The 14,504-nt window shown below is 46.3% G+C and overlaps 3 protein-coding genes across 5 annotated transcripts; 1 reads left to right on the forward strand and 2 right to left on the reverse strand.

Moving 5' to 3' along the window:
• Positions 1-3,118: 3,118 nt before the first annotated feature.
• Positions 3,119-7,933, reverse strand: LOC144090077 (uncharacterized). Its single transcript, XM_077621393.1, has 12 exons — positions 7,924-7,933; positions 7,233-7,385; positions 6,963-7,127; positions 6,642-6,902; positions 6,308-6,422; positions 5,338-5,476; positions 5,161-5,256; positions 4,682-4,765; positions 4,479-4,609; positions 4,318-4,407; positions 3,632-4,024; positions 3,119-3,487 (listed from the first exon to the last, which is right to left on the reverse strand). Exons 1-12 carry the CDS (start codon positions 7,931-7,933, stop codon positions 3,403-3,405), a joined length of 1,722 nt encoding a protein of 573 aa, XP_077477519.1. The 3' UTR covers positions 3,119-3,402.
• A 309-nt stretch (positions 7,934-8,242) lies between these two features.
• On the forward strand, positions 8,243-10,781 carry cdkn3 (cyclin dependent kinase inhibitor 3). 3 transcript variants are annotated; one of them, XM_077621549.1, is made up of 8 exons: positions 8,243-8,331; positions 8,611-8,703; positions 9,070-9,125; positions 9,195-9,239; positions 9,353-9,575; positions 9,651-9,682; positions 9,757-9,860; positions 10,449-10,781. In XM_077621549.1, the coding sequence occupies exons 2-8, from the start codon at positions 8,621-8,623 to the stop codon at positions 10,542-10,544; spliced, it is 639 nt and encodes a 212-aa protein (XP_077477675.1). In that variant the 5' UTR covers positions 8,243-8,331; positions 8,611-8,620; the 3' UTR covers positions 10,545-10,781. The 3 variants fall into 3 exon arrangements, with proteins under 3 accessions (XP_077477675.1, XP_077477677.1, XP_077477676.1); XM_077621551.1 differs by having other exon boundaries at positions 9,404-9,575; XM_077621550.1 differs by lacking the exon at positions 8,243-8,331 and adding an exon at positions 8,395-8,477.
• A 176-nt stretch (positions 10,782-10,957) lies between these two features.
• On the reverse strand, positions 10,958-14,410 carry cnih1 (cornichon family member 1). Its single transcript, XM_077621552.1, has 5 exons — positions 14,127-14,410; positions 13,414-13,482; positions 12,218-12,330; positions 11,991-12,134; positions 10,958-11,589 (listed from the first exon to the last, which is right to left on the reverse strand). Exons 1-5 carry the CDS (start codon positions 14,205-14,207, stop codon positions 11,562-11,564), a joined length of 435 nt encoding a protein of 144 aa, XP_077477678.1. The 5' UTR covers positions 14,208-14,410; the 3' UTR covers positions 10,958-11,561.
• Between the last annotated feature and the right edge of the window lie 94 nt (positions 14,411-14,504).

A 14,504-nucleotide genomic window follows, 5' to 3' on the forward strand; every position in this document is an offset into this window, starting at 1 on the left:
AGGATAAGGTAAGGGGACTCTTTGTCGGACTGGGATTCCGCCTAAAGCCAGCTCAGCCTAAAGCGAGCGACAGACAAAACCGCCATCCCTCCTCCTTCGATCGACACTGTGACTGTTTCCAAGCCACACAAAAAGTTGCCTTCCGGCTTGTTTTTTTGGGGGGGGTTTAGTTTTCGCACATCGGGCTCCGGATGTGGAAACGGCAGCGGGAGGAAGCCGGGACACCCCCCCCCCCCTGAGTTCCCCCCCTTCCCCTCCCCATCTTGGGGGCCCAAAAGCCCCGCCCACCCAAACTCAAAAGTCCAGCCAACGGCGCCATCAGATGTGCCTTTTTCTTTTGTTTTTCTACTTTACACTCTAATAATATGCTACAATTTAAAAAAAAGAAAAGAAAAGAAAAAACAAATAAACAAGTTGCCTATGTAACGTTTAGAACAAAAAGCTATACGACGACGAACTTGTACATGTTTGTGGATAGTCTGCGTGGGTGAATGTATGGCTGTGGGAATGTGTGTCTGTCTGTGTGTGTGTGTGTTTGTGTATATTCATACACAGACACACACGTCAAACATGTATACAATAACTGAATTTGTATAAAGTGACATTTCTGGTTGTACTCATCTGCAGCGGTTGACTCCAATAATGCCTAACAACAAGAACACTGGGGGAGGCCATTTTGTATTGTGCTCTTTTTAACTATTTTCTGGCTCCAAAGTCCAAATGTCACTTTTGTTTTTTTTACTATGGTGTCAAGTTTCTAACTCTTCGTAGAGCAAGTGACTTTAAAAAAAAGTATTAGGCCAGTCCATGGCATTGTATGGAGGTGGCTTGGGCACTTAGCTCACATGGGAGAGCGCCAGCTTACCATGTGAAAGGTAGTTGGTTTGAAACCTGCATCTTTCAAAATAACTTGCAATTAGTGGGGAAAACAGTTGGCTGCTAAATTGCAAAGTAGGGTGGTGGGTTGGGCACTTAGCTCAATGAGTAGAGTGCCCGTTCGCCATGCGAAAGATAGTGAGTTCAAAACCCAAACCTGCAACTTTCAAAAATAATTTCAAATTAGTGAGGGAAAACAGTTGGACGCTACGATGACAAAGTAGGGTGGTGGGTTGGGCACTTAGCTCAATGAGTAAAGTGCCCGTTCGCCATGCAAAAGATAGTGAGTTCGAAACCCACACCTTTCACAAAAAAACCTTAAAAATTAGTAGGGAAAACAGTTGGCTGCTAAATGGCAAAGTAGGGTGGTGGGTTGGGCACTTAGCTCACTGAGTAGAGTGCCCGTTCGCCATGCGGAAGATAGTAAGTTCAAAACCCAAACCTGCAACTTTAAAAAATAATTTCAAATTAGTGAGGGAAAACAGTTGGGCGCTAAATTGCAAAGTAGGGTGGTGGGTTGGGCACTTAGCTCAATGAGTAGAGTGCCCGTTCACCATGCCAAAGGTAGTGAGTTCGAAACCCAAACCTGCAACTTTCAAAAATAAATTCAAATTAGTGGGGAAAACAGTTGGACGCTAGATGACAAAGTAGGGTGGTGGGTTGGGCACTTAGCTCAATGAGTAAAGTGCCCGTTCGCCATGCAAAAGATAGTGAGTTCGAAACCCACACCTTTCAAAAATAATTTCAAATTAGTAGGGAAAACAGTTGGCTGCTAAATGGCAAAGTAGGGTGGTGGGTTGGGCACTTAGCTCAATGAGTAAAGTACCCGTTCGCCATGCGAAAGATAGTGGGTTCGAAACCCAAACCTGCAACTTTCAAAAATAATTTCAAATTAGAGGGGAAAACAGTTGGCCGCTAAATGGCAAAGTAGGGTGGTGGGTTGGGCACTTAGCTCAATGAGTAGAGTGCCCGTTCGCCATGCGAAAGATAGTGAGTTCGAAACCCAAACCTGCAACTTTCAAAAATAAATTAAAATTAGTGAGGGAAAACAGTTGGCCGCTAAATTGCAAAGTAGGGTGGTGGGTTGGGCACTTAGCTCAATGAGTAGAGTGCCCGTTCGCCATGCAAAAGATAGTGAGTTCGAAACCCAAACCTGCAACTTTCGAAAATAATTTCAAATTAGTAGGGAAAACAGTTGGCTGCTAAATGGCAAAGTAGGGTGGTGGGTTGGGCACTTAGCTCAATGAGTAGAGTGCCCGTTCACCATGCCAAAGGTAGTGAGTTCGAAACCCACACCTTTCAAAAATAATTTCAAATTAGTGGGGAAAACAGTTGGCTGCTAAAAGGCAAAGTAGGGTGGTGGGTTGGGCACTTAGCTCAATGAGTAAAGTACCCGTTCGCCATGCGAAAGATAGTGGGTTCGAAACCCAAACCTGCAACTTTCAAAAATAATTTCAAATTAGTGGGGAAAACAGTTGGCTGCTAAATGGCAAAGTAGGGTGGTGGGTAGGGCACTTAGCTCAATGAGTAGAGTGCCCGTTTGCCATGCGAAAGATAGTGAGTTCAAAACCCACACCTTTCAAAAAAAACTTAAAATTAGTGGGGAAAACAGTTGGCTGCTAAATGGCAAAGTAGGGTGGTGGTGGGTTGGGAACTTAGCTCACATGGGAGAGTGCCAGCTTACCATGCAAAGGAAGTTGGTTCAAAACCCGCATCTTCCAAGTTGTCACTTTTCATCTTCAACAGAGGTGACCAAACAATATTAGAATGCAATTTCAATGAGGCTCATTTTGAGGAAAAGAAGCCTAACTATAACCGGGCGTTTAAAAAAAAAAAACTTGATTATACATGGTTGTTTGTTTTTAAGAAAAAGCCTTACTATACATCACCCCTCTCTAAACTAAAGGTCACGTGACACTTTGGGCCATCTTCACACAACTACGGTATCTTTATGCATTTTTTTAATTAGCAAAAAGGGTCACTTGCTCTATTAAGGGTTAACACAATCTCCAGCAGAAAGCCATGCGATAATACCTGATCGCTTTTTGGTTTTTTTTCCTACTTTGGCTTTTTTTTGGATGAGGTGGCAAGAAACACTTGTGCACTTTAGGCCTTCCTATTCGAAGGAGCCAGTGTTTTGTTTTTTCCCCCTCCAACTCCTGCTTCCACTACTATTACTACTACTACTACTACTACTACTACTAGTACTACTACTACTACTACTACTAAAACAACAACAATGTTGAGCGCATAAACTGCTTCTTCTAATTCTTTATTTTCTTTTAAAGGGTGAAGGAGAACATTTTTTTCTTTCTTGATTCATTGTTTTGTGGTTCTTCACTGGTTTCTCCAGATACTTTGTGGCCTTTTAACTGCTTTCTATTCTTGATAATCTTTGATGAGTTGAATAAATCACCCCAGTCTTATTTTCTACCCGGACACCAGCCTTACTGTTCAAACTTTGCCAAAGAAACAAAAGCATTTGGATTGTCTTAACTTATTGGACGTCCGAATCCGAACGGCCGCTCAAACGGTGCTGCACGCCGCCTCGCTGTCTTCGCTGTCATCCCACAATCGTCCGCTGGGGGGCTCCACCGAACCTTGTCCCGCGCTAAAGACAAAAGCGAGCGCATTTGTTATAGGAATTGTAGAGTGAGGTCAAAGACTAACAAAATCAAGGAGTGGAAGCTAAAGATCTCAGACGGTTTCGACGGGGTTCTGGCCTAGTTTTTAGAAAGCCGCGGACAGGACTCACCCGGAAGCGGGAAAGCTTCGCCGCTGGTTCTCCGGAGACGGGCGCTCCCAGATGGGCCTGAAGGCGCTGGCGGCTCGCAGCGGCGGCGGCGACCCCGTCCTCACGTTCAACACTTTGCCGCACGTCCGTTCGGGAATCTCCCAGCGCAGGCGGGCGCTCCTCTCCGACGGCCGGAGGAGGACCGGCACTTGGCCGTCGCCATCGCCGCCGTCATCGTCGTCGCCGTCGTCCTCCTCGTACGGGGTAACCCGGCCGTCGCCGTCGTAGCAGGCGTCCGCCGAGGGGGGCTCCGGAGTGAGCGAGCGCCGCCCCCTCGGTCGCCTCGGCGGGCTGCGGGGCCAGCGTTCCACGGCCAGATCCCCGTCGGTCCGCACGGACGCCTGCTCCCACGCTCTGCGTACCGCCAAAAAAAAGGAGGGGTGACGATTGTCGCCAACAAGAACACAAATGGACATTAAAGTACATTTCTATCATTTTTGAAACTTCACTTAGCTGTTTTTCATGATAACATTTTCTAAGTTGGAAAAAAAAGCATCTTGACGGATGTGTAGCATTCATTAGCAAAGTTTTTGGTTTGTTTGCTTTTTAATGGAAGTTCAAAACATTAGCTTGAGTATACCAGCTATATTTGTATGCTTTCAGATAGGTTTTTTTTTTTTTAAATTTGAATAGTTTAGTTCACTCGCCTGGGACCTGCACATTCGCCGTTTGCCCTGCATGGGACGTCGTCCGGGGTCGAGCCGCCGGCCGCCTCCTCCTCCTCGTCGCCGCCGCAACTAGCCAAGTGAACATTTTTTTAGTCACTTTTAGGGGTGCGGGTGGGCGGTCTCTGAGCTAGCCGACCCACCTGGGCTCTTCCCAGTGGACGTCCTCGTCCAGGATGGCGTGACAGCGCCACAAAACGTGGCCTAGCGTTCGTTCGGTGCCCAGCAGGAGGCTGCGGTCCGGGTGGTCCTCGCCCGTCCGCTGCAGCAGGTTCTTAACGCCCGGAAAAAGAAAAAGGATGACGAGAGCGTGCATGAGTGTGTGCGTGTGTGTGTGTGTGGATACCTGGATGTGAGCAAGGTAGCCGTGAAGACGAGAAACGGGGGCCAACAGCAGCCAAGACGGCAACAGCGCTTCCACTTCATCCACCTCAAAATCAGGGCACAACAAAAAAAAATCATTATTTTCTATCATCAATGTCATGTCGTTGCCATGTTTACAAAACTACCTTTTTTTTCTAGAAAAAAATAATAACAATGGTACATTTTTGGTGTCATTAAAATTGCTCACTTTTACATGAATTCCTTTTTTTTTTTTTCATTTGATGGAATACGTAATATTTTTTCATTCTTGATCAAATTGTAGTCACTTTTGCCGAGTAAACGTAGCTTATGGAGAAGCACCACCAATTTCGTCATACGCAGTTTCTGGGTGTGATGACAAGTAGGCTTTTTTGTTGTTGATAATGACGACAGGGCCTATGTCCGATTATTATCCGATTATTATTATTAGAAAAGAGCATTTTGGCATGGAAACGTTTGTACCTGCTTGTCCCCACCAGCGTCCAACTTGAGGACATCCAGCGAGAGGAGGGAGGCTAGCACGGCGCTGTAGCCCACGTAAGCGTCCGAGAAAGACGTCTGCAAGCACAACATTTTTGCATTCACTGCTTCGACATTTATTTTTCTGGCCCGTCTCCGGCCCGCAAGCGATCCACTCACGTCATTCTGTCCGACCAGTTGCACCAGAAGGTCTCCCAGCAGCGATTTCCAGCGGCGGGCGCTCAGTCGTTCCCGCAAGTTGTTGCCGAAGAGCAGGTGGCGCCGCAGGAGCCGCTCGGCGGACGACGCCAACGCCTCTCTGCGTGCGTGGCAACGACATGAGAAAAGTTGTCACATTTCAGCCCAGTACGGTTTTCAACAAAACAATTCTTAAATACCAAATAAAAACGACGAAAGAAAAACCGGACTACGACAATAAAGTCATACTATTACACAATTAAAGTCGTAATATTTGGAGAATAACAGGACGGGATGAGCCTATAAATTAGGAGTTCAAAGTTGTAATGTTACAAGAATGGAGTCACTCCTTGTAACATTACTAGATGAAAGACGTATATTATAAATTTCAAATCAAGAGATTGACGTCGTCGTATTAGTACGAGGAAAAAATGTTAAATTTGGAAATAAAGTCGTACTGTAGGTACGAGGAAAACGAGCGAAATTCGTTCTAAAGTAGTAGTATAAATCATTGATTAAAATTTCATGTAAACGAGCAAATCTTAGGTTCATTGAACGCATCACGAGACGCAATCAATATGAATGGCGTTCAAGTAGCTAGCAATTCATTTAGCTACATTATTAGCACTATACATGAAGCCATTTTACCGCTTTCATCTCGCCAAAAGACCACGTTTTGTTTTAGTATTGTGACGCAGACGTTTTTCTCCCCGTGTTTGGGGGATTTGCTTTGGCCTTAATGCTCCGTCGGAGTCAATAAAAACACGAGGAGCTCGTTTGCACAAGTTGGGAGATTCGCGCATTACAACGACGTGATAGTATCATTCCGCACCACACTTGAAACCACACGAGAGGATATTTCAAAACAGAGGGCGATTTGGCATAGTTTTCGGGTGATGTAGGCGTGCTTGTGGCCATTTTGTGACTTGAAAAGGAAGACGATCGATCTTACTGCGGTTGGGAGACGTCGCGTGAGGTCGTTTTGTAAGTGTCGTAGAGTTGCTTCAAAGAAGACACGTAGTGCCACTCGGAGTGGAGAAGCTGCAGCGCCGCCTGGTGGCGGAGGTCTGTAAACACAAAAAGAAAAAGATTGGAGTTGATGGTGGAGAGTTTCTGATGAGAAGTCGTGTTTGGGAAAAATCAAACTACCATTTTTTTAAGGTGGTGAATATTCCTTTTCAAACAATGTTATTTTGAAAATAGTTTGTCTTAATTATTGGATTAAACTACCCAAACTATAGATGGGATTTTTTTTCTTCCATAAATGCCCATTGCTGATACAGCACCTGTTTCCGGGCAGAGTCCGGCTTTGAGTCCCTGCAGAAAACCACGCAGCGCCGCTTTCCCTCGGGACGCCTCGCTGAGGGATAGAAATACACATTTCAAATTAATGCTCTTTGGCCGTGGAAACGACAGCGCCGAGTGGCCGTGACTTTCCTGAGCGGAGGTATCGGGCTGCCTCGGTCTTGGGCTTGCGCGCTCTTGGCGTCGGGGCGAGAGCGTTCGCGCAGCGCCAGCACCTGACGGCGAACGGCGGCCAGCTCCTCCTGCGGCAAACCTCGTTTTGGCCACGGCGACGACAAAGGCGTCCGTCCGGGCGGTCTCACCCTGAGGGACTCGGCCAGGGCTTCCGAGCGGCGGGCTTTCCGTCCGCAGTGGCGCCGGTGGTCCTCCATCTCGTCGCGCAGGAGCGAGTCTCCGTGCTGGATCTGGGCCAGCTCCAGCAGGGCCTCCGAGAAACCCGTCTTCAGCTCCGCCACCAAGCGCTGCAGCTGAAATGGCCATCGGCCTTTTTTTATTTTGCTTTTCTCACAAGAATTTCCTAACAAATGCAGATACGTATTCCTTCCTACTACTACTGCTGCATTTGTGTTTACCTTTTCGATTTCTGCCACCAGTTCCGCCTCTTGGTCTTTCATCACCTGCTCCAAATAACGAGGACGCGCCGTCATTCCGGTGCAAAAATGACAAATCTTGTTTGTTTGCGGACCTGTTTCTGCCGAGGTGGTGGACCCCCACCGTCAGACCCTCTGCTCAAAGCTTGTGTGGCGTGCATTGTCGGCGGGAGGTGGCTTGGTCAGCTTGCTGCAGTCTGCTCCATCCAAGCTGTGGTAAAAGAACAAAAATACAGCAGGCTTATTGCTCGACCATTATGCGGAATAATATAGAAAAAATGACAACTTAGACAAAGTGGAGCTGGCTTTGAAGAACTTAGCTCAATTCAATACCCATCAAAAGATGCTCCTACTAAAATACTACTTTTTTTCCCTTTTTCCACTTTCATGCTTATTCACCCACAAATGAATACCTACATCAGAAATGTTTTTTTTATCTTACCTGCACCCCTATGATCAATGCCTTTGCTGTTGACCCTATAAAAAGCAGCCTTCTTAGTACACTCCCCTCCTAATCATAAAAAAATGATCAACTTTTCCTCCTCCTGTTCTCCTGAAAATATTCTTATTTCCTTCTTCTGTGCTACACCACCCCAAACGTAGCATGCAAGCTAATAAACAGTACATAACATACTATGTGTTTGCTCAGCAATGTGGGCAGCACACGTCATACCCGACGTCATAATGGAGGGGAAAAAAAACGGCCACTTTAAAGTATTAGAAACATCGTTTGTTGCCTTAATATTTCTTATGTCACATCTATATATTCATATAATACAAATTATTTGCGTTCAGTACACTTAAGGGGGAAAAACAAGACTTCTGGGGGAAAAAAGTAAACGGAGTGCATAGATATCATAAAGACTACCAGATGTCTCAAGTTTTGAGGCGGCCATCTTGCCCCGGAAAACCGTCAATTAAGAGCAAGGAAAGAGTATCCGCTATCTGCCTCATCTATATACGATATTTACTGACAAGCTTCGTTCCGATTGGCTGCGGCGTTCACGGACATCTTTTCAAATCGCCACAACAGCTGACAACGTCGCTGTCAAAAAAAACGTTCGGAGTTCTTGCGCGTTCGGTAAGGAAACCAACTCACCTTTGGCCTCTTTTCTCTTCGTACGGCTTCATATTTGACACTCAGAGTACGCGTCGACTCCCTAAAGGTTGTCGTTTGTTCACGGCCAATGTTCGTATCTCGATAAACAAATAGGACTGCATTTCCGGGTAGGCTTGTCTCAATTCAACGTGCTAGTCTAGATGCTACATGTATATGCACGGCTGCTAAATGGAACGAGGACAAAAAGCAAGTTGCATTATGGGAGTTGGTGAGTGGACAGTTGTTGTTGTTTTTTTGCAGGCTCGAGAACATGTGGAGCGGTCAATTCGACTCGTCGTCGTCTGAAGAAGACAACGTCGGCCACGGAGATGACACCCCTTTTCACATTTCATGGTTGGCCTCGCAACTTCCTTGTCTTTTTTACATTAGAATAAATCTCCCTGTTTTTTTTAAATTACTATTTTAACTTTTCAAATTGCCCTATGTTTATCTTTTTATCGTTGGCCTCTTTTCATTATAATTCGATCATTTTGGTTATTAATCACCCGTGTTTTAAGACTGTTTATGAATAACTAGAGCAAAAAGTTTAATACAATTGAAATCAATTAAAGCAAATATCTTTTTTTGTTATTTTATTACAAACATTGCCTGCCATTGAAGGCAATAGATATCCAATTCATGTAAATGGGGAGAATGCTTGGCTTTCAGTGGCAGCCATTGATTTAAATGAGTTGATTCTTTTTTTTCTGTCAATTTCAGGATTCCTCTGTCTGAAGTGGGCTCCTCCCAGTTCGTGGGCATCTGTGCCCTTCCAGGTAGAGCCCGTGCGTGTCCCCACATGCCCACCCTCACGTAGGCGCCCCATCAACGACACACCTTTGCAGGTTGCAGGTTCAAAGACATCCGCAGGAGTTTGCAAAAAGACATCGGTGAGCTTTACATCGTCGACGCTATTTGCTGGCAACGCGGGGGCATTTTTTAAAAAAAATTTAAGCGCCATGACTATTGGGTCAACGTTTTTCGTATGGTATTTTGCGTGCAGAAGAGGTGCGCGAGCAGGGCGTGCAGGACGTGTTTGTGCTGTGCACCCTAGGCGAGCTGTCCAAGTACCGCGTGCCTTCGCTCCTGGAGGTGTATCGGCAGAAAGGCCTGAGCGTGCACCACATGCCCTTCCCCGACGGCGAGGCGCCCCGCCCGGAGCTGTGCGCCCGCATCCTGGCGCGACTGCGGCGCAGCCTGGAGGCCGACCGCAGGACACTCGTCCAGTGAGGCTCCTCGCCGCGTTTGCCGTCAATCCCCCGATGGATATTGTTTGAAAGTCATTTCTTCTTTAATTGCAGCTGCTATGGTGGTCTGGGCCGCTCTGCATTAAGTATGGCAAACTAAAATTTTTTTTTTTTTCCTCCATCAGATAGATTAATGGGAATGTTATTATCCCCTCCACAGTTACCGCCTGCCTGCTGATCCAGCTGTCCGTCACCATGACGGCCAACCGGGCCATGGATATTCTGCGGCAGCACCGAGGACATGGCGCCATCCAGACTGTCAAAGTAAGTCGCTCACATTTTAAGGCATTCCTGTCCACTGTCTCCGTTTTCCGTGTGCAGTTGATTGGTTGCCGGTCTTTTGGTCGCCCGGACCGCAACAACGGGTGACCAAAAGACCGGCGCCAAAACAAGGTAAAACAAGACGGTCTACGCATGAATAAAAGCCAACAATGGCCATGAGCAGTTTCACTGAGCTGACGTGTGAGTGTAGAAGAGTTTGTATGTACATGCGCTGTCCCTTTAAGAAGCGACATCAGTCATGGTCTTAACAAGTTCTCCAACAAAAAACAATCAAAGTCCGGGAAATTTGGAGCTTTTCTTTAGCCTAATAATTACTAGGGCATTAAGTATGACTAAATAGTCATTCGCAGTTTGTATTTAGGGAATTTGAGCAAAGATTTGAATGGTCATTATCAATAACCTTCCGGGCGACCAAAAGACCGGCGACCATTTGACCGTGCACCCCGTTTTCAGTCCTTCAATTGGAGTAACGTTAGATTTTTAGCACTTATTATCGGCATCTGACACACAGTCTAGCCTGTGTTTTTATAAGTCTAACGATCCTATTTGTTCCAACCTCTTGATTGACAGCAATACAACTTTCTGCACGAATTCCGGGAGCAACACGGCGCCTACCAAGAAAGCGGCGACGTGGAGGTGGACGCGGAGCGCCCCGTTTCTCGGTGAGGCGGCCGAAACCACGTCGTGTCAGCATGCACTTTAAGAAGAAAAAAATGCTCTTAATATATTCCTTAGACTTTTCGAGGAATCGGGCTGACCATGTATGCGTCCATCGTTACTGTTTTTCTGTATCTTCTCATTTCGTGACCGGATGACAAATTCTTTGCACAACGGTACGAAATGACATTCTTCCACAAAAGCTTTGGTGTCATTTTTGGTGTGAAAATATTAAGTCTACTTAAATACTTTGTGCAGCCTTTCACAGTCATTTTTTTACTAGCTGCTCAAAATGTGCTCCCGAGCCACATGTGGCTCTTTTGATGGGTGCCTATGCTAACTTGATTGACTTTTAGTAGCCTAACCTTTTACTTGACTGATTTTTGGGGGGGGTTTAAACCCAATAAAAGTCCTCCAAAGTCTTAAAACAGAGTGGGATGGTTTTATTGTGGTCGTATGAACCGGAGTGGGCAAGTCTTAACATTTTGGGGACGTGAGAGTAGTTGAACCCTGTTTCTGGACAAATAGGTCAAACGCGGTGGCGTTGCTAGTGGCTAACGGAGTAAGTGAGTACTGCTTATGTCCAAAGAAGGAACAAAAAAAGGGGGGTGGAGCCAAATGAAGTACAGTCAACAAAGAGTACGGGGGCTCAATTCTTGGGGAAGTGACAAACTAGCCGAGCGTTGTTGGGGTGACCCATGCACAAGAGGGAGGACAGTGTCCCCTTTCCTCCAAATGCGGGAAAAAATCCAACTAGTTTGTCAACGTCGAGACTAAAATGAGAGTTGACGGAGGAACTGACTAAGAAAATTGTCCGTTTCTGGTTCCTATGATGCTACGTTATGTCCCCAGAGATTGAAGATGGCGTCGGGTGTGATGGATGCTAGCCATCTCCGGCCGCTACCTTGAGTGCGGGTGTTTTGCGTGTGCGTACGTGCGTGCGTGGCTGTGAGATCACGCAGCTCTGAGGTCCAAGTTTCCCGACCTGTTTTTTTGTTGTTGCCGCCGTTATTCCCACTCGCCGCTTTAGGAGCTCACCAAAACGTAGATCATGCTGCAAACACAAAAAAAAACAGAACATGTCACGTCACAAATAGGAATTCATTCTCTGCAAGCTAACTTCTAATTTCAAAAAGGTGACATTTTTTCAAACGGGCTCTGCACATCATTTTGTGTAAATGATGAGTGCCGACTTTCTGTTTTATGATCAAATTCAAATGAAGATTATAGATAGGGAATATTTCCTGTGTTTTCCCTTTTTAAATCAATAATTGCAGAAGATTGGTATTATAATTTGAATGTCCAAAAATGATCTATACATCGGCACCATCGGAAAAGCTGGCAATTGGTTGATGGATGAATTTTGGCAGCCTAGTGCTAACATGATTGCCCTCCAGATGAAACGGAAAGGGCGACGTGGCCCGCCCGTGACCAAAAAATAAGAGTTAAGCATACCCGTAGAGATAGTAGAAGAAAGAGAGGAGGTAGAAGGCCAGCTTGCACCAGCCTTCCTTCTGACAGTACGCCAAGACGTCGGCGTTCATGATGGTGGTGGGGTCGTACAGCCCCGGGCAGCTCATCACGGGCCGGCTCGTGTACCTGCGGCGAGAGGCGGGGTTAGCGGCTACGTTAGCTTGTTAGCCACCCGCCCCCCGGAATCGCCCCGTTGCGAGACCACCCACCTCCAGACGTGGTAGGCCAGCAGCGGTAGGTTGAGGACGAGCGTCAGCCACTCGGCGGCGCAGAAGAACATGACGCAGAAGAAGAAGTGGATGAGATACTCGGGGAGCACCAGCTGGAGGCCAATCGGAGAGAGAGAGAGAGAGAGAGAAAGCGTCACGGTCAAAAGGACTGGCAAAAAAAACAAGTGATCATGCTGCTGGGCGGAGGGTCAAAGTGCACGGGTGGCGGGCTCCTCCAACTCAACTTGCTAAAAATGACCATCAATCGGCGTCCGATCCCCTTGAAGATTGGCGGCGAATGAGCATTCGATCATTCGTCGCGAGTGCTCCCACTTCAAGCGGATTGGACGTCCATGACCGTCCATGATGACTATAGATTTGTCCCTCCCATCGAACGCCACCTTTTTATCTTGCGCCGTCGCATGCACGCGGCTCCCTGGCGTACCGTGCCGATTTTTATCCAACAATACCGACGGACGACCAGAGGGATCTTAAAACTAGATTTAGAATACCATGCATGTTTGGAGCCTTTGCAAGTCTTTTCAGTTATTTTACGGTAAATAAATGACAGCATAGAGCGGCCAAGATTTTCTGTCAACAAATATTGAAGCGCCAAATGGAGGAGGAGGAGGAGCTAACTGAAAAGACCATTGCAAACACTTTAGCTTCGTGCAAAAGGAGCGGCCATTTGACGTGGTCAAGAGTGGTACGAACCTTCATGGCAATTTTGACTCGTTTTATCTTTTTGACCTTTTCAACTGTCTTTATTTTGGGGGGGAGGGGCAATGAGTAAAAAAACAAGTGTTTCGGGGAGGACATGGGAGAACAACAACAACAAAAAATAGCATTAGTTTAGACAGGTTCGGCCAGGTTGCATTCAGTTAGCGGAGGGGTAGGGAACCTATGGCTCGGGAGCTCTTTTGATGGCTGCATACGATTCAGGTTACTTTAAAAGTGGTGAAACGGCAAAAAAAAGGTGCACATTTTCATCTATTTTGACTTTTCAATTCTGGCTGTCAAGGAATAACAATTGAAAAGGAGATTTATCTCGGCCAAAAAGGTTCCCGACCCCTGATTTAGCGTGACAGCGCAGAGAAATGATGGCGTAAGGGGATCCCTCGATTGAGTCAAATCCACTCGATTCGGCGAGCGTTATGGCATGCGCTCACGAGAAGGACGGCGGGACGCTCACTTACGGGATTTAATGTGTTACACTGATCTATGGGATTCTTGTAATCCGTCTTGAGCTCGTCGAATGCGATAATCTGCAGGAAGAAAGAAAGAAAAAGTCATTACAAACAGGGCTGTCACGAACACGCGTTGACTAATCGCACATTCATCTTGAGACAAGTCGTCTCACGTACAAATCACGTGAGAATAAATTGTTTTTCTGATATTTCACAAGGCTGAATTCTGAGGAAAAAATCCCAATGACGTTAAGTGAGAATTGTGACTATTTTTTTCTTTCACTGGCCTTAATCCTTTTGCTTGTTGCAAAAATAATTCAAAATACAAAGAGAAAAGCGGAAGTCAAAATGAAACGTACAGTTCTCGCGAGATTTGTGGCAAACGGCGGACTCCCGTCGAGCTAATGCTAAGCTTCCAAATTCGTTAGCTGGCAAGGAAACGCCAAATAACTTAGTTTCTCAAACGACAACTACACATTCAAATTGTTAAATGTTAGAAACTATTAAAGTTGGCATATTACTAACTCAAATAAGTTAAAGGATAGAATGAAGCCACTCGAAGCGATGCTAGTTGACGGCGTATTCCCGAAAAGTAACGTCTGCTCATTCCACACAAATTAACGTGTTTACGTCAATGGCGTAACGTTAACGGGGCCTGCCTCAACCAAACGCCATATGCTGGTCACCTAGCGTAATGAGCAAATAAATGTAGTAGTACTTACGTGCCAAATGGCGAAGAAGATGAGCGCCGCCGTGAGCAGTAACGCTAACATATAACAAAAGGCCGCGAACGTGAACGCCATTGTGCCCCTCCGTTGCGGTTCGGTTTGGTTCGGTCCGGCTCGGCTCGTCTCGTCGGTTCCTGCCTGGTCAGAAGATGGTGCAGGAAGAAGCGACCAGGAAAGAAGCTCTCGCCAAGAGCTTAGCTCTTCCGACTCAGCCCCAAAGTGTCCTCAATGTGTTTCTTCTTCTCTGCTCCGTTACGGAACAATGTCACGTCTGCCACGTGTGCAAAATACCGCCATCTTGTGGCGCTATTACATCATCGGTTCATGTGTAATACGTACTACGAAGACAATGACAGTCAATTATAGTTCATA

The sequence above is a fragment of the Stigmatopora argus genome, chromosome 15 (genome assembly GCF_051989625.1).
Source record: "Stigmatopora argus isolate UIUO_Sarg chromosome 15, RoL_Sarg_1.0, whole genome shotgun sequence".
Lineage (NCBI taxonomy): Eukaryota > Metazoa > Chordata > Actinopteri > Syngnathiformes > Syngnathidae > Stigmatopora > Stigmatopora argus.